At 44.6% G+C, this 23,327-nt stretch overlaps 1 protein-coding gene across 1 annotated transcript in view; it reads left to right on the top strand.

Moving 5' to 3' along the window:
- The window catches only part of USP53 (ubiquitin specific peptidase 53), a 260,171-nt gene that overhangs the window by 110,049 nt on the left and 126,795 nt on the right, over positions 1-23,327 (top strand). The window contains exons 7-11 of the mRNA XM_085634305.1: positions 6,125-6,271; positions 8,123-8,272; positions 13,448-13,619; positions 13,777-13,932; positions 16,689-16,835. Of these exons, the coding sequence (XP_085490431.1) occupies positions 6,125-6,271; positions 8,123-8,272; positions 13,448-13,619; positions 13,777-13,932; positions 16,689-16,835 (772 nt within the window). The remainder of the gene's footprint in view (positions 1-6,124; positions 6,272-8,122; positions 8,273-13,447; positions 13,620-13,776; positions 13,933-16,688; positions 16,836-23,327) is intronic.

Genomic DNA, 23,327 nt, shown 5'->3' with positions numbered 1-23,327 from the left:
TCCAGTTTTTACATCTCAGCCGCCAGACATATAACAAATACTTGTGCAAAAAGAACAATTGATGGACAGCATGTTGAACAATGTCAAACATTCACCCCCATTACAGAGATCTGGGCTTAAATCCATCGTATTTTTGCTCTCCGTGCCATTCCAGTTTGAACCCAGCCATATGCAAATCAGTTTTGATCCTGCACCCAATGGGAACAGTCCACCCTGATCTGCCAGGCCAGGTCCTCCCTGGACTGGAAACAAGCATCCTAGGACCGGTTTCAGGGCTTCACCCCTCATCAGCCAGGGTAGCTTGACTTCAGTGGCACGGAGAGCATGGGACCCATGTCTGGGCATACCCGTCCCACTCTGGGTGACAAATGCAAAAAAAAACAATTTATAGACAGAATGCTGAACAATGTCATACATTCACCCCATTACATCGTTTTTTGCTCCCCATGCCATTCCAGTTTCAATTGCAAAATGAACAATTGACGGACAGAATGCCGAACAATGTCATATATTAAACTAGTACAGAGCTCTGGGCCTAAATCCATCGTTATTTTATACCTAGACAGACTAAAAACCTAACTATTCTGTGCTGTCAGTTTTGAGAATTCTATTTGTGTCTTTCAAGTATCTTGTGGCTAGAATGCTGCAGATCAGGAGTAGCCATGTTCTTCTGATTGGGCATACAAAAGAACAAAGTGTTTTGTGGCTGGCCACACATGGGGAAAAGTTTGGATTAATATTACAGCCATTCCATCTACTCAAACTCATTTAGTGGTAAATACCATACCTAAGTTCCAGCTATAGAGATTTAACCTGAGGGGGTTCAATTTGTATTTAAAAAATCCTCAAATTTCATATTATCTCCGAAACCCAAGAGCCTCCGTCTTAGCTACCCAGCAGTACTGCGACATAGTCATTGATGTGATTCCAATACCTCTTTTTCAGACAAATCAGATTTTGTATATATACATTCAGGGTTGGACTTGATTGGATTTGCTCATCCCCAATCTAGTTAGCCATTTCTTGACATATTTGAGCCAGGGTATGGTTCATCTCCTGTAACCAGCTGATGTCTTGGGGCACTTCCATTTTGTTCGATACCCCTACCGGGCTGCTCGTGAATCGTGTGCACTCCTAATTACTTCTCACGTGTGCACCAAGCTCTAGGGTATTTGCTTTCACTAAGCCACACATTGCCCATGTACCTTTGCTGCTCCCTTCTCATGTTTGCATCTATAGGTCATACTGTCACCTGTTGGCGCCCAGCTTCCTTTCAGCAGTGTTCATCTGATCCCTTTTAAATAGGTGTTAGTACTCTTAGGGCCAGATGTATCAACCCTTTTGAGATCGCAAATGGGCCAATTCGCAGAATTGGCCCATTTGCGATTGCACAAAAGCGATTTGTAATGTATGAAACATTTTTTCATCGCAATTTGGGTAATCGCAATTATTTGCGATTACCTAAATTGCAAATGCAGTTAGGGAATCGCAATTTACGATTCCCTAAATGCTATTCTTGAAGCCATCGCAAATTGTGACATTGCTGTAAGGAATTGCAAATTACCACCAACTTCAAGTTGTTGGTAAATTGCGATTTCCTAGTAAAAAGCACTGGTTTTTTTTTTTTAAAGTGCCATGTGGCGTACATACATGCCCTTACGGCATGTATGTGTGCCACATGTGCACACAAGGCCATTTCAGGGGTGCAACAGGGTGTCCTTTTGGAACCCTTGCATCCTTGAAATTGCATGCACAATTTGCGAGTACCTATTGGGTACTCGCAAATTGCGCATGCAATTCCCATTCATTCCTTAATTGCGACTCGCAAATTGCGAGTCGCAATTAAGGAATGCTAAAGAAGCGCAAAACAATTGCGATTTTTCAAATACATCTTGTTTTGCGATTCTCAAATAGCGAGTCTCTAAAAATCGCTATTTGAGAATCCCAAAACAATTCTTTGATACATCTGGCCCTTATCACCTTGATTTTCCTAACATTTCTCACCTGTGTGGACATAGAATTCCCTTGCCTGCACGTGCCTAGCCATTACCTAAGTTCCTTGCTCGCTCTTACCTTTATATACCGAGCCCCTGTCACCTGTTTGCACACAGCTGCCCTAGTTCCTCAGACTTAAATTGGGCTAACTGAATTTTCTGAGGCCACCTATATCCTCCCATGTAGCCCTTCTCACCCGTGTGCATGTAGCCCTCTCACCTGTCTATACCTAGTGCCCTTTTATATGTCGGTGTAAACCCTCCTTCAACCTGTTTGCGCTGATCCCTCTCTAACTTGTATTTACTGATGGCACTCATACTTACTTGCCCTATCAGGACTGCTGTCAGATTGAACAGTACCACATCTCGCAAATCTACACACATATCCAATGATGCATTGATTCCTGAAAAAAAACTCTTGTGACACACATAGTCCGAAATCTATTTCTACAGCCAGAAACACGTTCTTATTTTATTTTTTTGGGGCCGCAGGTGGTGCACCAACCAACTTTCACTTCTCTTCATACATATAGGCTGTATAGTTACCCATAATTACACAACTTGAGCCGAAGAGGCAAAGTAACATTATCAAATAGCAGGGCAATGCAGCACTAAATATATCCCTCATGAATTATTCATGGGCCCCATATTTTTCCAAACTTATGAGGCTCTCATAGAGTACTCCCTCCGCTCCCATACACCCATCTAGGCCCCTGCCCCAATGTTCAAACCTAGGCAGAAGATTTCCCCCACCCCAGTTCCCAGAACACTCAGTTTCGTGTTTGAATGCAGCTGAGTGCAGCCACATCAGATACACCTTTCAGCACGGCATCCCAAATTTCTTACGTTTAGGGCAGCCCCATATAGTGTGACAAAGAGTCGCAGGCGAGCCTCCCCCATGCAGGCACTCGTCTGAACTTGATTCTAGCCAACAGAGCCCTGGTGTAGTTAATGCTATTTAGGACATTCAGTTGTACAAGCTGGAACCCCGCCTTAATCGCCACATCCCTGGGTCCTTATACAGCCTCACACTAGACCTTGTCTGATGATTCCCGTGGATAACACTCCACTTTTTTTTCCCATTACCTCCGTAGTGTCTGGCATATTATTATTTTTCTTCTTGTATATCCGGGATGTTGCCGACACACATTCTTAATACACTTAACCTGACACTGAAACCATCATGTCCTTGTGTAACGTAACTGGTGCTCTTGCAAAACGCTCCAATACCTTCAGGTCAATTTCGTGCTATATAAATCTGCACAACAAAAAAACATGCATCCAGACACACCGGCCTTGGCACACATCTCGGAGACTCCTAGCAAGGCAAACGTTCCAAACAAACGCACATTCTTTGCATACTCTTAGATCTGCTTTTAATGTAAGCATAGTCAAACATACAATCCTAACGCGCACAGAGGACACTTTAAACATTCATATTGTTTGCACTCACACTCCCTCTTTTTGTATCAGTCTTCAAGTTCCGCATTTTTCTTTTAAATTCTCGGATTTGTAGTCCAAGATTTATAAGTTGAAGAAAATATACTACGTGTACCGAAATGCCCAGAGTAAAATGTGGGCTGGATCTCACACGCGCGCAGAGCCCCAGTGGTCGAGCCTTCTCCTACATTGGAACTACACATCAGAGCCTCCTCCACACTACTTCAATTCCGCAAGAAGCTGAGGACCTGGATTTTGGGGTTGTCCCACTAAGCCGTAGGTGTGCCTAGCCCTAGCCTCACACCCGCGAAGCACCAGGATGTCCTCCCAGGTGATAGTGCGCCATAGAAATCTGCATAACATAACACACAGACCAGTTAAATTTACACGCATGTCAGACACACAGACTTGGGTACACATACAACGCGCAGACATTAATTGCACACAGGGCTTTAAGTGGGCCGGGTCTCACCGGTGCTGAGCACCGGCAGTTTTTTAAAGGAGGCCCCGAAACTGGTCTCTATCGGGCTCTGTCCTGTGCCCTGGCACAGGTGGTCCGTTTTTAGGTCTCGGCTAGCATAGGCTGCGCACATGCGCAGTCTCGCTGGCGAGATTTTATGTTTTTGGGTAGCTTTCACTAATGGGGTTTAAGCCCCGTCCCTCTTTTCCATTGGCTGGGGTCACCGTTTATGCTAAACGGTGGCCAGCCATTGGAAAAAAGCTTCCAGTGACTTACACTTTTCTCTTTTAGTGCAGTCCCACTTGGACGGACTGCCCTGCTGGCGTAAAAGGTTTCTTATCTTCTTTATGGGGCGAAACAGATGGCCCCTTAAAGAAGATAATAAACCTTTTACGCCAGCAGGGCAGTCCGTCCAAGTGGGACGGCTCCAAAAGAGAAAAGTCTCTGTCGAGGACAGGCACGCACAGCAAACTCCATCCTGGGCGTCCTCGTCGACTTTCACCCCGGTCATTCGGAAATTGCGGTGGAGTGAGGCGCGAAAGCCCACGGCTTCACTTTTTCGCGCATTTGGTTCTCACTCACTGATTCTGCAAAAGTCATATCTCTGTAATGTTTCCTTTCCAAACTGAAATAAGGAATGAGATGTAAAGGTGCCTTCCCATATGATGGAGTCCTCCCTCCCCCCTTTCCCCCCAGTCCTTATTGATTGATTGATAGGTAATGCCTGCCGGTCAGAGTCAATCGAAGGCAGCGGTAAAGCTAAATATGCGCTTGAGACAATCTAAGGCTGGGCGGCCAAAACGGGGCACTTTGTATTTAAGGTCACCGGATAACTTCATGTTCCCCACTCTTACATTGTTTTAAGATGCCGATTTGTTTCTGCTGAAATTAATCTAGTCTGAACTCACAGAATTTGAGGATGTGGCCTAACGGCCAGAGTTGGGGAACAAGGCTCGAGCATCGGCGTTGGCTCAACATCTCCCTACCAACAAGCATTAAAAATGCAATTGGTCTCGCCTTTGATTAAGTTAAAGCCATTTGCTTTCCTAAAGAATAGCATTAGCGAAGCAAATGGCTTTAACTTAATCAAAGGCGCGACCTATTGCATTTTCATTGCTTGTTTTCCAGGCTGCAATGTCAGCAAGCACATCGATGTGCGCTGCTCACACTGCTCTCTTCTCACTAGTGGAGAAGTTACTGTATGACCTCATTCCAGGTGAGCGTTGTAGGGGAAGGGAAATCCTTTAAAGAGAGTCATTTTCTCTCTGGATTTCTTTCTCTTTTTGTAACTCGGGAGCAGCAACATTGTCGTGGTGTCACCGAGGCTTTAAGTGGAAGCTTTTTCAATATTATACAAGCCATAGTTGCTGCTTATTTATCTTGTGCAACTAACAACCATTGACAAAGCCAATAGTACTGACTTGTTGTAGGCATGATGTTACTTGTTGTATCATATATCTGATGCAATGACAGAAACAACAAAATACAAGTCGGGCGGCACACTATGCTCAGCACAGATTTTTAGCTTACACGTTTTAGGCCACGCCCTCTTAATTACATTGGCCACGCCCCTTTGAGAGACCCCCTAATGTTTTTCATACCACTTAAAGTCCTGCTTGCACACACTGCCAGAAATTACCTACACTCGCTGATTCACACAGTCAGACAGGCATTCCTTTCCATACGCTTTCAAAACACGCATAGAAATGTATTGTTTAGAAAACTGTCTTTATCTCTGTTCTTTCCTTTCACATGTTTGGCATAAGCTTATTAAAATCAAACTGTGGCAGATTTCTAGGAGAAAATATTCAGTTTATATTTGTCCCACCACACCGTGTAGTCAAATGCTGTACACTGCACCTTCCTGGGCACGTTTTTTCCATGTGGGTTAAACTTATGGATATGTGTTCATGGATATGTAGGTACCATTTTGACCAACCTCCTACGGTGCAAAAATTACTTCACATTTGTCTGACTAATGTTCTTGCAGCAAAAAGGTTTTTCATGTAGGAAATCCATTTTGCAAACGAGGTCAGTGGTTCAGCTCTGGAGGGGAAAGTCCTTAGGATAAAGGGGAAGCCCACCCATAATTATTGGCATCTTGATGAGGGGGGATTAACCAGCTGGTTGTACCTTTCTCCTGATGTGTCTACTTGCATGAGTGTAGAGAAACATTTTAGCAGTTATAATTTTATGTTATCTCCTTTTTCCCTTTCCCTTCTTTTTGCAGAGTAATTGTGGACAAAAAATAAAGATCCGTCGGGTCCTGATGAACTGCCCTGAAATTGTAACTATTGGTCTAGTCTGGGATTCAGAGCACTCAGATTTAACAGAAGAGGTTATGAGGAATCTGGCAACACGACTTTACCTTCCAGGGGTATGTGCAGTCCTACAGCCTAATATGTATTTAATTACATTTTAGTATCATATGTTCCGTTTATTTATTAAAAACGCTCCAGAGTTGGAACTTTAGCCTCGTTCTCTCACTCACCATGGCCCTGGTAACTCTTCCTGCATAAGAAAGAGAAAGTAAATAAAAGCCAATATTTGCCGAGGGTGCCTCTGTGACTCTAGTGTCATTTGCAAGATAATTCACCCGACAAATAGAGCACAAGTCTGACACTGCATCACAGTGTGAACTAAGGGCCAGATGTGCAAAGCATTTTGGAAGTGGCAAATACTCCGATTCGGGGCTTGCAACTGCAAAAAATGCTTTTTTAATGTATCAGTCCTATTTTAGAAGGCAGCAATTTTTTTTCTGACTCCTAAAATTGGATTACTACTACATACCAATTAGCTATTGGGACATGCATGTTATAGACCTCCCTTCCAAGTACCGAAATTGCTGTGACATGTATCAATGTTTTCTAACCAAAACTTGGTAAAATAAATATTGAAAAATTAACTGGCTGTGTGTTCGGGTGGTTAGCTGTTTGCAAAATAGAAGGAGTCCCCTTACAACCCACTTCTCCTTTGCGGATATAAAAATATGTTTAGGAGTAGACAGTGGTCCACGGGACCACTGCAGCCAGCTCTCAAACATTTAAAAAAAAGTTAACTTTTTTTTAATGCAGCATAGTTTTCTTTTAATAAAACGGCTGCAATTACAAATTTAAGTTTACTTTATTAAAAAGCGATCATAGACCTCATGGTCTGCTGCCCCTCGCAGGCCACCAATAGGAGAGGGTCACAATTTGTGGCCTACCTCATTAAAATTCATGTGGTAAGTCGGATTGCATGCTACTCGGAATTGAAATTTTACAAACCTGCCTATTAGTACAAGGGTTTGTCCATAAAATTCTATAATGGTTGAGAAATGCTGGTCATGAATTGAGATCCATTTTTTACAAACCATTCTTAATGCGTTTCACCCCAAATTTCTTTGTGACCAGATGTGTATCATGGTCTGATGACAATAGCTTGCTTGTGCATTGCTTTTTAACTCCTGATCATGCCACACTTCTTGAGCACAAAAACCCTCCAGGCCTCAACCTATCCAGTCCATATGATAGAGACTTCTAGCTGCAGATTCCTTACTTTTGAATTTCCCAGGCGTCCGACTGTATCCAGAAACTTTTGTGGAAGCAGTACCCCTGTGCGCCGACTGGTGGCTCCGTTTGGCATGGCATAGCATCGCAGTTGGCGCCGGATATGACATTCCGGTCACCTATATAGGTGCGACCCGGGCATGGGGACATCAGTTCTTTTCTTTCCGCACCAGTTAGCGCTGATCCGGGGAAGACCTACCCCTCTGTCTCTTTTTGACAGACTTTTTTCGATGTTTGTCTAGGAATTTTTCATTGTGTGTCACTCTTCAATCCCAGGACAGACAATGCTTGACACATTCTGACCCACTTACTTAACAAATGCACATTTGTTACCCTATTTCAGCACATCCCCACAAACCTATCAGCCTTAATTGTGTGATAGTAACAAAGGAGCTATTTTGAAAGTTATCTCCAGTCACTCAATGCCCTGCATTGCCATACCAATGGCTGATTGTGTACTATATCAGTGCTGAATTACAATAGCAATCATATTCCTAACTGTGCTTTATTGAGCAATGTTAATATTTACCCGATCTTTGGACTGAAAAGTAAGGCCTCTAGTTACATTTGGCCTAGTTGAAAACAAGCAGTATGAGTTGGTATATTTTGATATTAAGCATTCATAATTATGTTGTGTGTGCTTCTCTCTGAAGTAATTTTGCTGAGGTTTTTATTTTCAGCTGTTCTACAGAGTTACAGATGAGCAAGCAAAGGACAGTGAACTCTGCCTTGTGGGTATGATCTGCTACACGAGCCGCCATTATTGTGCCTTTGCGTATCATAATAGAACTTCAAAGTGGATATTGTTTGATGATGCAAACGTGAAAGAGGTAAGCTTTGTTTGACTTTTATTTAATGTTTTATTTGTATTCCATAAAATGCCAACAGATAAAGCACAGTATACATGTATCGTTGTCTGGATTATTAAATTGCCAGTAAAAGTGCATTTCAAAGTGCCATACTTTGAATAGCTATGACTGAAGTCAGGGTGATGAAAGCAGTAAGTGAGTAATTTAAGGAAATCATACATGAGTATTCAAAATAATTTCATGTAAAAGTATGAGAACCACAATTTAAAACATTATCCTGCTCATTTTTAAATGCAAAGTTGAACATCTGAGCTTTGGGATCTGGAGGAGCGAATGGAGAGGGCAGGGTTTGCAGGCAATGCAGAGGCTGTAGCCCTTTATAGTCATTGTCGGCTACTGCAAGCCCTAACACATTGCAAGTTATTTACTTAACCGCGTAACTTTTTTCACCACTATTGAAATTAATATAACAAAACGGACATTCAATGTGATATTACCTGAATTAAGTGCTCCTATGACTTATGTCTGTCTGCATGTCCTGACCCTTAGATCGTTAAAAATATTATGGAGCAAATCTCTGAAAGCCTTAAGAAATTGTAGCCATAAGCAGACAACATGTGTAATTGTTTCAGTTGCTCCTTTGCAAAGCCTGCATTTGTTGTCTGACTCTTGTTTTAGTCATCAAAGAGTATAGTCTAATGTTGGCAAGTCTTATAGACGATATGCTATAAACTTGCTCTTTACAAACTTCAAATAACTGGTTGTTAGGTAAGTTTGGCTCTTCAATTCTGTATAGGTGTTTATTACCATCCATGCGCGAGAACGCCATGCAGTTTGATTCTCGTCCTCCAGACTGCTTAAAATTCAGACATTCTTGTTCAGAGCCTTTTTAAATTAGAACTGGTTGACTTGAAGGTTCCAGCCTTCTCTTATATGCAGATTGTTTAAGAGCACTTCCAGATAAATTCAGTGAGCATCTTTTTTCCCCAGAGTTGCAATTTCTTGTCAAAGCCACTTATCCGATGTGTCTCCTTTTGAAGCTTGAGCCCTGCCTCCTCAAGGATTGTTTCGGGAGGCCAAGTTCAAGTCATATCTAAGCCTGAGATGCTGTCTTTGGAAGGCGACACATTAAGTTCTAGGCTCTTGCTGTCATCGTGACCAATAATTTTGCATCCCTTTGCTGGATTTCACTACCATATGTTACTTCTGGGAGCAATTTTACCTTCATGATTTGTAGTAACGGATCCAGGCTCAGTCCTCGGAGATTCTCCGACAATATTATAAAAGCTGAGACTAAGGCTTGAGCTTTGTCTTTGGTGGCTTCTTTTTGTTAGCTATACGAGCCTCTTGATTCAACCCATACCCCCAGGTACTTAGATTCTTTTTCTTTATGTCTTCGCCATCAATGAGCCAGGATTCAGATTTTTTTATTTTCTTGCATAATATTGCGACTTTGGTTTGATGAGGTTGATCGGTAGTTTATTTTTGTTGCTATAGTCATGTAACTTATTGAATTATTGAATAATCTCTGAAGACCTATTTTAATTTTGCTGAACATGACCAGGCTGTCTGCACATAGTAACGTTGGAAACCTTTCTTCTCACCAGTTTTGCGAATGTGCATTGACTATGTCTAGTTCCATAGTCCGGTTTGAGATATATATGTTAAAAAGCCGGAGAGCTAAAAGGTACCCCTGTTTCAACCCAATCTTAGTTGTAATTTTCCTCCATAGATGTGAACTATCTCCTGATTTAATTCTTATCCATGTATCTGTGTACAGGAGTTTGATCGCTCGTGGCAACTTAGATGGGATTCCCTAGATTTGAGGTGCTCTCCAAAGGATGTCTTGATGGACTTGCTCAAACGCAGCTTTGATTGAAATCAGCACAACTTCTCTATAAAAGGGAAAGGGCATGAAAAGCTTGTTCCATCAGGAGGGATAATGTAATTAGATTTGAGATTGTCCCTGGTCCTTGATAGAAAGCTGACTGGTTTGGGTTGGGTCGGTCGGGGAGGGGGTTCAGGGTCAGGGCCAAGGGGGCTCTGCTGTCTGTCAGCCCAGCTGTTTAGGTCTTCGAGTAGCAGACTTGCAAAATATTTATTTTGCCCCAATGTCTAACAAAGCTATTAAGCGGTAGTTGCCTGTCTGACATTTCCTACCTCCCTTGTCGATGGGATGGATTATAGAACTTTTTCAGGAGTCTGGTATATCTTTGGTGGCTAGGATGTAACTGTAGAGTGGTGAGAGATTCTTAGCCCTGAAGGTTGAATTTGATTTGAATAATGCCTGAGGTAGATCGTTGGGCCCATCAGCGCAATCTGTTCTCGACTTACTAATAATTTTTCATGAAAGAGCAGCGCATTCGTCCAGTTTTTCTATTCTCCAACTGTCTAATAAGAGGGCCTGGTCACTTTCATAATTCACCTCTAAGGCACTCTGTGTTTATTCGAAGCAAACGTCTTTTCCTGAGCAGCGGTTCTCTACTTGTACTGAGTAGTGTGTGCATAGAAAGCGCACCCATTCTGGTTCAGTGATATTTGCGTTATTCACTTTTCATGTTCCCTTTTCAAATGTATTCATTGCTTATCAAAAGGATTTTGAGTTCCCTCGTTTGTTGGCACATAGAAGAGTGGTCCAGTATTTGTCGTAGTATAGGTTTTTAGCTTCCCAAACCTCTTTTTGAATGTTTTCTTAAGAAATGTTATGCTTTGAACTAGGCCTCTATCTTGAGGGCTTTTCCGTAGTAATCATGTTTTTGTTCATTAGTTTAAAAAAAAAAAAATGCTTCCAGGGTTGCCAATTGTCTTTCCTTTAATGCAGAGTTAGTAACTTTGTGGAGCACCTCCTGGGGCGTTTTGAGAGAATATTTTCTGTGAATCTCTCCCATTATTTTGCTGGATTGTCTCTACTTTTGATGTGTATATTTAAGAATGCCACACAGTAATCTACAATATCCAAGTCTATGGCTTTGTTCCATTTTAACCTCTTGAGATTTTCGGTATGTGCTCTGGTCATTAAGGTATTCGTTGGTGTGATAAGGGGCACCGTGGTTAAAAGTTTGTATTCTTATACATGCTCACACAATAATGTCAGGGGTGGACAAGGCACAGATACATACTTCGATGTGGGGTCAATTTTATGTAATTTTTAAACCTTCTAGCCGCTATTTCCATAGATCAGTCAGTGTGTTTGTGAAATTTTTGTTCATATCTTCTGATTTGCACTAGACTTGGCTCCTTACTTTTTACAGAGCATAGCATTTTACAAATTACTACAGTAGTGTAAATAACAGCGTCACCTTATGCTGTGTTGCAGGTGTCGATAGATTTAATAAAATTTAACAACCAGTCTTGGAAGCTCTGGGACAAAACTGCAAACATGCTGAACTTTCTTTAAGTAATTTTAATGACATTATGTTATTGTAATTACACATTTGCACTTTAATCTGGTAATCTCAATTAGTTTTTATGTTTCTGGCACATCATAAATGAGAAATTTGTTCTCACTTTAACAGACTTGACTGTCTAAATAAAGTAAAAATAAACTTGGTTAAAAGTTTTACTTACTGGTGGGGATCAATTCTGTGTGTTGATCTAGTTTGAATTTGTGATTGCATTTGAACATTGCATGATTTGCCAATATGTAACCTAGATAATAAGTTCAGTTTTGAGAAGTTCTTGTATGGGGGAGGGGTGGTGTGTTTGGGGGGGGGGGTCCTTGTCATCTGCAAATCTACCATTTACTGCCTTCAGTCCAACCGCTGTAGTCTGTGCGAGCAGCTTTTTGCTTAGTTTGGCACAATGTGTTCTCTTGCACCTGCTCTGGGACCTCTCAGTAGATCTTCTCGTTCTGCTGATCATCTTAATCTTGTGTTCTAAACTGATTTGGATCAAACTCTCCAGTTAGAATAATGCAGGGGGTCTCTATATTCAGCTTCAGGTCCATGATGATTTGATGTAATTTGCTTACTATCGATCTTTTTCTTTCGGGTTTGGATTGATATTGAGGTTTATAAAACATCTGTGGAATGTTGTGGTCACTGGTCCATCCTTTAAGTTTTACAGCTAGAATCCTGGCCAATCAATACTTACATTTTGGCCGATCAATACATGCATTTATGTAGAGCCAATCAATACATATATTTAAATAGGAACTAATTTAAATGGATAGTCCACCCCATCCCCACTTGGGGATAACCTTGCTGCTTAGTTTTAGTTGCATGATCTGAATATTCTATGAATCCTAATAATAGAATGGAAGTTTGTGGCCAGGTCTCTTGAAGGGTGATAATTTGAAATTGTTGCCAGTATCTTACTATGTTGCTTCTGTTATCCTTTTGTCTCTAGCCCCACTGATTCCAGACGTAGATATTTAATTTGTTTACAGTGACTGTTGGCAGTATAGGGTTGTTTACAGTTCAGTCATCAGGATTAATCAGAAGGACAGTTGGACGTCAGCTCCAATCTGGATTTTGCATGAGCTTGTATTGTGCAGTTCCACTCTGAATTCTGTCTTTGCTTATGGTGCTGCTGCATCTTCGAGTGAACTGCTTGGAGTTCTTAATCATCCAACGGCACTTCTTCGAATTAAGTGTGAATTACATGTCTTTCTTTTGGTGGGATGGGGGGGGTTGCTTAAGTAGAAAAGATCTTCATGGTGCAGTAAAGGTTGTGAACTTTAAAGGGAGTCGCAAATCATGATATGGGAGTGCATAAGTCAAGGACCATGCAATTGCCCTTAAATGTAACTGCCTTTTTCTCCCTTTTTTATGACCTTTTGGATAAGTGCATTTGAAACTGCATTATACCAAAATGACTCTGTTTCTTACCCTCTCATTTGTCTACTCTGGCAGACTTCAGCAGATTGACATTTGTAGTGCCTTGTTGCTGATGGATTACAAGGCTAAGTAGTTCTATCGTAAATTACTTAGAAATGTTTTAGTGAAATGTTTTAGTGTTTTTTCTTTGTTTCTTTACTTTTATGTTTTTTCGCATTTGGAAAAATTTGGTTATGGCTATTTATTTTCCGTCTTTAACATGCATGTTTTGCAACCTTTAAAATTGTGCATAGTTAGGCTAGAATATGGCCTAGCACATATCATTAAACACTAAGTAATTCAAAGAAAACCAAGAATAGAAGTTGTAAATACTGCCACTGAATAGTTGTGTATATTTATAGTTTTATTTATTTCTCAGGTTGGATCAAAGTGGAAAGATGTGGTCACAAAATGCATCAGGAATCACTTTCAGCCTTTACTGCTGTTTTATTCCAACCCTGATGGTACATCAGTGTCAACAGAAGATGCTCTTAGGGAGGTCATTCATTGGTCACATTATAAAACTGTGCCTCGCAGCGGAGATGACACAGGTACTACCTACCACATTCCTGTCAAAATCCAATGTTTGCAATATACGTACCACATACACTCTAACATAAATGGTGTCACTTTTTATTAGAGCAATAGGTCTTCAATATCAGGTTGCTTATACTAAATCAAAATAATGTATCTTTTTGTTTTGTAAAGGATCTGAAAGGTTGCCTTTGCATTCAACGAAGCCAGATCACACCAAATATGTTGCCTTTGGGGAAGCTGGTTATCAAAGCAGTGGTCATCGGACTGAGTCTGATAGTGCAATTTTCAGTAGGGGCCATGTCCAAGCAAGTTGTGGTAGAGGTCAAGGTATGTATCTTTTTAATTATGTCTTAAATTTTGTATCTTTTTCAATCTGTGCAAGCTTTAAGACCACCTGTGTTCCCCCTAACTTTTTCTCTGCTCACTCTGTTCTGCGATTGCTTGATCTTACCATAACCTTTCTACCAGCCTCTTTTTCCTGGTTCTCCTTTCATTCCTATACTGCTGCCCTTTTTCTTTCCTCTTCCCGTCTTCTGTCCTTCCTGCCATTCTTATGTCCTTTCTTTCAATTCTTTCTTGCCGCCCTTGCCTTCACTTCTACCCTTATTATTTATTTCCTTTGTCATCCTCTCATCCTTACCTTATTTCCCCTTGTTTCCCTTTTGTCAGTTTTCTGTCTTCTTTCCAGAGCCTTAGACAGGGCAAGAACCACCGGCACTGTACAGGGGCCGGTGAAAGGGGGTGAGCCGGTGAAAGGTGGGGGGTGGGCGTACTGCGGCTGTGTGCATCTGCCTGTCTTGCTAGCTAGTGAGATGGACTACTGTTAATGTGTGTACTTGCATTCACTACACTGGTTTTAGAGGATTCAGTGCGCATCTTTACCAATTGCATGGACACCGCCGTACCCGCTAGACGTGTTAATCTGCTTATTCAGATATTTCATCGATTTACCCTATTAGGATGCTTATAAGACGGGGATCACTCTACGGGTCGGAATAATTACAGACTCCTCTGGTTCTATTCCTCATTTTATCTCTATCGAAGCAGATTGGTTACACTACTTCATAATGAGCCTCCTAACCAGTGGAGGCACCCGAAACGGCGGAATTTAAAATTGTCGACATCACAACTCCAGATAGCTCACTAGATTAGCTATCTTATGCTGGATGTTTTCCCAGTAACTCAATACGCTAAAAACTTATGGTTACAAACTTTGAAATTTTGTCAACTTCTACACCACCAGACGCTTGTCAAGGATATGTGCGTAGTATGTGCTGTCGCCTGAAAGACCTACCTTACACGCCCTGAGGAAGGAGCCAAATATACTGTTTAGCTCCGAAACGCGCGTTGGCGCTTGTCTTGGCGGTTACACTTGATTGCACTTTTTATGATGAACTGTTTTTATATAAAAATTGTATTGCTTTATATGTACCTTTTTTGTACCTTTGTTGGTTTTGTATGATGTTTTGATGTTTATCACTATTGTTTTGCATTTATACCTCCGTTGACATGGTGTTTTGTTGTTGACACAATGATTTTGTCTAAATGTTGTAATTCATTTTTTATGTTAAATAGATAAATAACAGTCTTTCAGAAAAAATGAAAAAAATTTATTAAATGACTTTGTCATATATATTTTTGTACACCTAGTCTGTGGGTATTACTTTATTCATATGGACTTATAGCCTTAAAATTCAAATATATAGGTGTAGGATAGTTTTGTTGTTTTTTTAATTATATTTCCCTGATATTTCCTACACACATTTTGTAAATTCAGGGTCCCTCTGCTGTAGCCCATACATTTCCAGACTCCTCCTTTCTTTCTAGTAAGCTGCAACAGCAACAAGGTGATGGATGTAATGCTTGAATTGATCTCAGCTACTGGCAATCGCTCAGGCCGCATTCCAATCAATAATTTTTTGCCTATTATGCCACCTCAGTTGGGATCCACTCATATTGAAATCAGCCTTGACCCTGCTCCTCATGGGAACAGTCCTGCCCGAACAGCCAAGGCAGGTCCTCCATGAGCCAGAATACAAGCAACTTGTGCCGGTTTCACCCTAATAAGGGCTCATCAGCCAGGTAAAGCCTGATTTAAGTGGCACAGTGAGCAAGCAACCCATGTCTGTGCATACCCCTCGATCTTAGGGCATCAACTGCAACATCTGCAAGGTAATGGATGAAGTGCTTGAATTGATCTCAGCCACTGGCAATTGCTCGAGCCGGATCCCAATCCATTGTTTTTCTCCCACAATGCCACCTCAGTTTGGACCCAGCCAAATGCAAATCAGCATTGCCCCTTCTCCTCATTAGAGCAGTTTAGTCCAAACTGCACCAGGTCCTTCCTGAACCAAAACTCAACAACCTGGGATTTGTTTCGCCCTGATAAGGGCTCATCAACCAGGTATAGCTTGATTCAGTAAGTAAGATCATTAAAATATCAGTTATTAACTTCAGTTAATGATATCACCTGCTATCAGCTTACTAATCTTGCAGTGTGCATCATAGAAAGTGTCATTTGAAAGCTGAGCTGTAACATGCTTAAATTTGCTTTCTTACGTACCTCTCCGCTGCAGTTTTTGTATAATATTTCTAAATAAAATCCGCATTTTCAAGGTAAATAAGGTGCTTAACAGGAGAGAATCCCAGCTGGAAGGTCAATAGACAAATCTAAGACATTCTTGGTGTTTCCCATTATACCACATGGAAAGAGGGAATTCAGCTGTTCCCTTATTTTGCTAAAAGTGGGCACAGTCCTGCTGATGAGTTGCATTTCAGCTGCATTCCGTGCTCCCACTTTTGTATCGGGAAACATGTCTTCTATATGATACAATGGAGAGCATTTTTCAGCTTGTGGATCACTCCTATTTCCCTTACAGCTTGAAAATACCTGTTTCATCTTTGTTCCTTGCACTTTGTAAAAGAAACATTTCTGACAGCATTGTATACATCATGTATGCAACTGCACCAACATATTTTATTGTTTATGTTAAGGGGGCGGGGGAGCACCTTAAGTAACCGAAGGCTGAATTTGAGTATTGTTACAATTCATTTTGAATAGTTTACAGTATATTTTTCTTCAGTTAAGGTAGGACCTAATGATCAAAAGGAGAGAGTGAAGGACATTTCCAAAGAGTGTGCCCAGAAGGCTGTCTTGCTAAAAAGTGCATCATCAGCCCAAAGAAAAAATGTGGACAGAGGACAAAAACTAGATGCTGCCAGACATAAAGGTAGGCTAAAACCGTCCACTTTTCCTTCAACATGTGGACGTTCTTTTCAATGTCTGTTTGATTTTGAAGCCTAGGTCTTTCTGATCATCTCTGGTGCAACCATAAATATTAATGCTATGTTGTGTGACAGTAGAAACATCATCCCTGTGCCTGTGTGTAATTGTGTAAGTCATTCTGCAGGAAATGTTTACTTAATTGTCCATAGTCTGTCTCCCTCACATTTACAGAGGTAGAAATGTAGGAGGACTTAAAGTCTTTATATCGCTGAACATGTGCGAATGATTTCCTCTCATGTGCATAGTTCTTTGGAGAGGTACCTCTTTCTGTATCCTTTCTACTGTCCCCCAATTCCTTAAATTTTGCTATCTGATAGAGACTACTAGCCGCAGATTCCTTAACGTAGAATTATCCCCAGGCGTGAGATTGGCTCCGGAATATTTTTGCCACAGCATCTCTGCATGCCGGGGGGCGGCACCACGTGACTCTGCCCTGACGTTGTCCGCGGGCGTGACATCAGCGAGGTCACAAGTCTCACCCCGGCGCGCTGACTTCAGTTTCCTTCTTTCCGCCTGCAATGCGGTTCCGGAGTGTGTTCTCTTGGCCTCTTTTAACGCCTTTGCGTTGGGAACAGTGTGCGATGCCTTCGGGTTTCAAGACGTGTACTTCTTGTGCACGTTAGATGTCGGCGACGGGCCCTCACCCTATTTGTACATGGTGTTTGGGCGAGCACCATGATTCTACGAACTGCGAAGCTTGTCAGCATCTCAAGCCGAAGTCCCGGCGGGAGCGCCAGATGAAATTGCTCTCGGCCCGCTTGTCCAGATCGGTCTCGTCACAGCATCCATCCCCTACATCGGACGGGGTCCAGAAGCCGCCGATTCCGGCTGCGGCATCGTCCTTCACCGAGGCCCCATGGGTGTCGCTCGCCTACCGGTAAGTCCTACAGCTTTCCACCGAGGCCCTGTCCTCAGTCTGCAGAGGGCACCGGTTCCTCTCGGGACGTGCGCCGTCGCCACCCTATCCGACGTTTCCTTGCATTGGGGTGACAAGGGCCCAAATGAAGGTCTACGCTGCGGCTCTGCAGGCTTCTTTGGGCCCCCCACCTCTCCCTGAGACGTCCGCAGCTCCCTCGCCATGCGCGGGGCCTTCGGCGGACTCGCCGGCGGCTTCACCCCCGGCGCCGAAGAGTTCTGCTTCAGGTGTTGAAGGAGTGGTGTCGTTGAGGTGCGGCCCTACGGGCGTCCCCTCCTCGCTGCAAAACCCCGTGGGGTTCCCTGTGGTGTCGCAGGAGGTCGCCGGGACTCATGGCTCGTCCTCGAGTCCCCCTTGGTCCTCTAGGCAGGCGGCTGTCTTACCAGAGACTGAGCCGGCACCTTTTCGGCGCCGACTGCTTTCCTCCCTGGCCCTGGCGGTGCCGTGGGTGGAGGCCGGGACCCAGGGCGCCTCCCCCGGACCCTCTCTGTCCTCTGCGCAGGCAGCTGCCTCGTCGGAGGTCGAGCTGGCGCCTTTTCGGCACCGTTCATTGGAAGCTACAGCTCCGACCCGCCCTTTTCCCTTGTGAGGCACGTGGTGGTGGAGGTCAACTCGGCACCCCTGGTGGACACTTCGGCGCCGACCGAGGACACACAGGTGCCCGTGGCGGACTCCCCGGCGCCGTCCTGAGGTCTGATTGTGGACTCTTCTCTGGATGTCCCTTCCTCTCTGGAGGATTGTCGTCTCCTTGTCTCTTCTTCTCCTCTTCACCGGAGACTGGACTCCGCTTCGTCGCCTTTTCCCTGGCGGCTTCCAGTGCGAGTTCTACACCGTCTCCGCGTCCACGGCTCCTGGACCCGCTCTTCCGCACCTTGCAGGTGATTGCCCCGCCGGCTTCTCCGCCTTCTCCGGAGGCCCCTCAGGCCCCTCACTCATCCATGGATCTTCCATCCTACAGGGGCGGGCCGTTTCTTCCTCCAGCACACCCACAGAAGAGTTGCACCCCCCCCACCCCCCCCCCCCCCCTCCCCCACGATATCCTACGGAGGCGAGTGTGGCTTTTGTCCGGGCCATCTCTACGGCCACTGGCATTTTGCAGATGGGCAACCGGGTCGCTCCAATCACAACAGACCACTTGTTGGAGGTTTTCCACCAGGGCTCTGGTGGAGGGGAGCCGCTGCTTCCATTTGAAGCTTCGCTCCACAACTCTCTTCTGGGGACCTGGGGCGTCCTGCTACGGGGGATCCGGTACCTCAGCCGCTCCTCCACCGCCACCATCCTGCCCCACACGATCCGGCCTGCCTTTCTTCCCACCCATCTGCTCAGGGCCCTGTCCTGCAGACTGCTGTTCTTTCCTCGCCTTCGGTGTTGCTCCCTCCGTCACGGGAGGCCCGGTGGTTGGACTCCTGGGGGCGTAACATCTTCGCTTCCACTAGTGCTGCTCTGCGCGCGCTCAACACACGTTGTTGGCCAGGGCTTCCTCCGCCCTGTGGGACTCCACGGAGTCCCTTCTGTCTTGTACCTCCCACGACGGTGCCCGCGCTGATCTGCGGTGCCATGTGCTCTATGGTCGGGAGTTAGCTGCATTTATTCTCCGTTCGGCCTTGGATGTCTCTGAATCTCTCGCCCGTGCTATGGCGAGTTCTGTGGTCCTCTGCTGCCATGCTTGGTTGCGGGATGGCATCTTTCCTGTGAATATTCTGGAGCGTCTTGTTGACCTGCCTTTTGATGGGATGCTTTTATTTAACACCCACGCGGACTCAGCTATTCAATGACTCCTTGCGGGGCTCCGTCCTCCTCCCCCTCCATAAGCTTCGGCTTGTCGGTCCTTCGGTGTCTTGAGGGAGATGTTTATCCCACCTTTCTATTTGGGCCTCGTGTTTTGTTTGACCCGTCTGTGTGCTGTGTGTGGCTTGGAATGCCTTTAGGGTCCTCACGTTGGCCCCTCTGTTCTTTTGGCTGCTGGTATAGCCCTTCAACTTTTGTGGTGTGTGATTTTTGAATGCTAGTGCACCAGTATAGGTACTATAGGTTGGACCATAGCTGTATTTTTTTGGCTGATTGGTAAGCCGCCTGTGGTCATTTCCACATGACTTTTGTGTTCTTGACCTCTGCTGCAGGTTTCCCTAAGAGGTGTTTCCCTGTTTTGTTGTTGGACGTGCCATACCCTGGGTGGGGTACTTGTAGGCTATTGTATAGCTCTGTCCTAAGCTGGGTGGGTGTGGAGCCCTTCTTGGGTTCCTCACGTTTACTGGCATCACTGTATACCGCTTGGTGCGGTCTCTCTCTTTTTTCTTCCGCCTTAGCGCAGCTCGCGCTGCTCCAGGTTCTGTCCTGCTCAGTATCCTATGGTGTTTCCATCCTTCTTCTATAGGGCTTGCCTGTTGTACATTGTGCCCTTTGTCTGCTTCTATGCGTTTTGCTTTCCCTCTTCAGCCTCTGGATCGACAAACCGCCTTTTGCCATGCCGTCTACGATGTAGTGTCTTGGTGTTTTCACCTTATTACCAGCCGTTTCGGCCTGATCCTCTGCCTTGTGTTTCAGGGGGGCTAGTATATTCCTGGTGTTCTCCTGTGTCTAGTTGACGGCTTTAGGTCTGTACTACATATTTCTCGCTTCCCGGGGGTCGCTTGCCTCCCCCATAAACTCTCCCCTCCCCCGGCTGCTTCTTGGGGGGTAGGGAGGGGGGGGTGGGGGGGGGAGGGTGTTCCTCTCCTCTTTATTTTCTGGCCGGTCTCACTTCTCTTTGTGGGCCGGGTTGTGCCACTGGGGCGGTCCTTCTCTGTAGCTTGTCCTGGGGTTCCCTTGCCTCTGTCTTCGTCTTGCGCTCGGCTTGTTCTGGGCACACTATTTTATAGTATTTACCAGCTGCCTGCTGTAGTTATGGTCTACCTCCGTGGGCCTCGGCGTGTCCCCGTGTGCTCTTGTCCCTTGATTTGCTGGACTTTTGTGCGACTGTGTCTTCCTTCTCACGTATGCGCTTATCGGTTTTGGGGCCGTTCCTGTCTTGTCCACTGCCTCGGGCTGATACCCGTTCAGCTGTCCCCTTTGCTGTGTGTTCTCCTGAGGCGGGCTCTGCCTCCGTTCCACCTCTTCTCCTTGGATTTTGCGGTGGTTCTTTTCTTCCCTTGGTACTCGCTTGGTGCCGTCTGTCCCTCTGGGTTTTCTGGCGGACGCCCTTTGCCCCTCGGGTAGGCCTGTGGTATCCTGGCCTTCCCTTCTCCTTGTTCTTGCTTACTTCTGCTTGGTGGGGGCTAGGCCATTCTTCCTGCCCCGATGACACATCCCCTGTTGGGGCCCTGTTTTCTTCCAGGCTGGTGAGGTTCTCTCGCAAACCCTCCTCCCCTCGGGTATGGCTAGGGTATCTATTCTACGTTAAGGAATCTGCGGCTAGTAGTCTCTATCAGATTTACAAGTTACTTACCTTCTGTAACGATGTATCTGGTAGAGACGATTCTTGCCACAGATTCCTTCACGGCCCGCCCTTCCTACCCGTTCTGCAAGGACCCTGCTGCTTGGTCTTCTGCACTCGCCTCTCTCCGGGTGGCTTTGTCTACTGTGGGTGCCCTCTTTCACTTCCTCCCTGGCAGGATGCTTCGTTCTGTTTATTTGTTCCACTCCTTCTTTCCTGGTAATTGGACGGTAGGTTCATGTGTACTCCTGCTTCCATGCACCCTGGTTATTCCAGTGTGGGGCCTACTCATGTTCTTCTCCTTCTGACTCCTCTGCAGTCCTCTGGGTTGGGGTCTATTGGCTGTGCCTCAGCCCTTAGCTCTTTACCGAGGATGCAACACTTCTTGCTGGTGTTGTCTTGGGATGGTTTGTAGTTATTCATGTGTTCCGGACTTGTTGCCCTTCACTGTTCATGATTGGGGTTGCAGGTTTTCTGTCCTCTACTACGACGTTTTTCACATGTTTTTCTGCCTCCAAGGAGGATGTCGCCTTTGCTTGTAGGGTTGCTTCTCAGAGGGTGCTCTGCTCTTTCCCTTTCGTGACTTTCAGTAACGCAGTGCTTGGCACTGTCTCGGCTGGTGCTGTGCCTCACCATTCACTTCTTTCCTTTCTGTTTCACTTCTTTCCTTTCTGTTTCACTGCTCTTTTTGCACACTGTTCCCGTACTGTCACAGTTTTGTTAGTGATGGCTCCGCGTTGTGGCGTGGAAAAGTTCTCAGAAGAAAACTGACGTCAGCGCATCGGGGTGGGACTTATGTGACCTCGCTGACGTCACGCCTGCGGACAACGTCAGGGCGGAGTCGCGTGGTGCCGCCCCCTGGCGCGAAGTGATGCAGTGGCAAAAATGTTCCAGATCCAGTCTCACCCCTGGGGATAATTCTACGTTAAGGAATCTACGGCTAGAATCATCTCTACCAGATACATCGTTACCGAAGGTAAGTAACTTGTACCACAATACAGGACTAGAAAATGTAGCAAGCTATTGCTCAGTTGCTTATGCTTCTGAAAGAGATTGTCTCCTCAGATGTTTAATTTAGGGTTTTTGTCCAGTTGTTCTTTTCTTTTATTACTGTAGTAGCAGTCTGTGTGTGTGGGCAACTCATATCAGGCTTCAAGTAGTGCAGGTACCCTGCTGCTGACCTGGCCTACACCTGCATTATAGCTTTTGGAACCTTTATCAAATCAACAACTTCTTTTCAGTGTAGGAATTGCTTGATGGTCCTTACCAAGGTAATTGCATATGTAGATGGCTTCCCTCGTTTGTGTCTGAGAGACATTATTTTGTTCTAATGTGCAGTGGACCTCCTTTAAGCAAGAACTTAGGAGCATAGCGGTAGTCATCTATCTTGCAGACAAGGTAGTGTCCAGACTTTACTGGAATTCAGACCGTGCACTCGGATGCTTACTCCACTCGTTCCACTTTCAGTCAAATAAGATCTGCAATGAACCCAAAAATCTTAAGTGACCAGACAAGGGGAAAATTGGAAGGTTGGTAGAGAGAAAAGAAACTCTCTGTAAGCATCTTGGCTGATCTCAATGGCACGGGCTGGTGAAAGTTATACGGCAAGAACCCTCTGTCTGTGAAGGACTGAGCCCGTATTCCTATAAGACTAGGTACCATTAATCTGAATATACTTGTGCATAATAGGTAATCTGAATATACTTGTGTATAATAGGTAATCTGAATATATTTGTGTACAATAGGATACTTTGTCGTAAGAGTACCACTAGAATGGCTTGCCAGGGCATGGAAGTGGAGTGGCCCCAGACCACGAGGATACAGTCTGCAAACTGTATGCAGTAGTAGAACACCGTGAGTTTGTGTGACTTGGAGTGTTTGAAGTTGGAGCACTAATTCCAGAATGGCAACAAGTGAAGCAGAGCATCTGTGGATGGAAGGGTAAACCTGAGCTGCCTTAACCACCAGATGGAACCGAGGTGGGACAAAACAAAAAGGTGCAGGTAATGCAAACAGTGCAAACTATGCTAATGTAATCGAACACCCATCAACTACTATTGCCAGACAAAAAATAATTCTGCTGCTGGTGCTTTAATCTTCTCAGATCT

This window comes from Triturus cristatus, chromosome 2_1 (genome assembly GCF_964204655.1).
Source record: "Triturus cristatus chromosome 2_1, aTriCri1.1, whole genome shotgun sequence".
NCBI lineage: Eukaryota > Metazoa > Chordata > Amphibia > Caudata > Salamandridae > Triturus > Triturus cristatus.
This window is presented reverse-complemented; position numbering and strand designations above follow the sequence as displayed.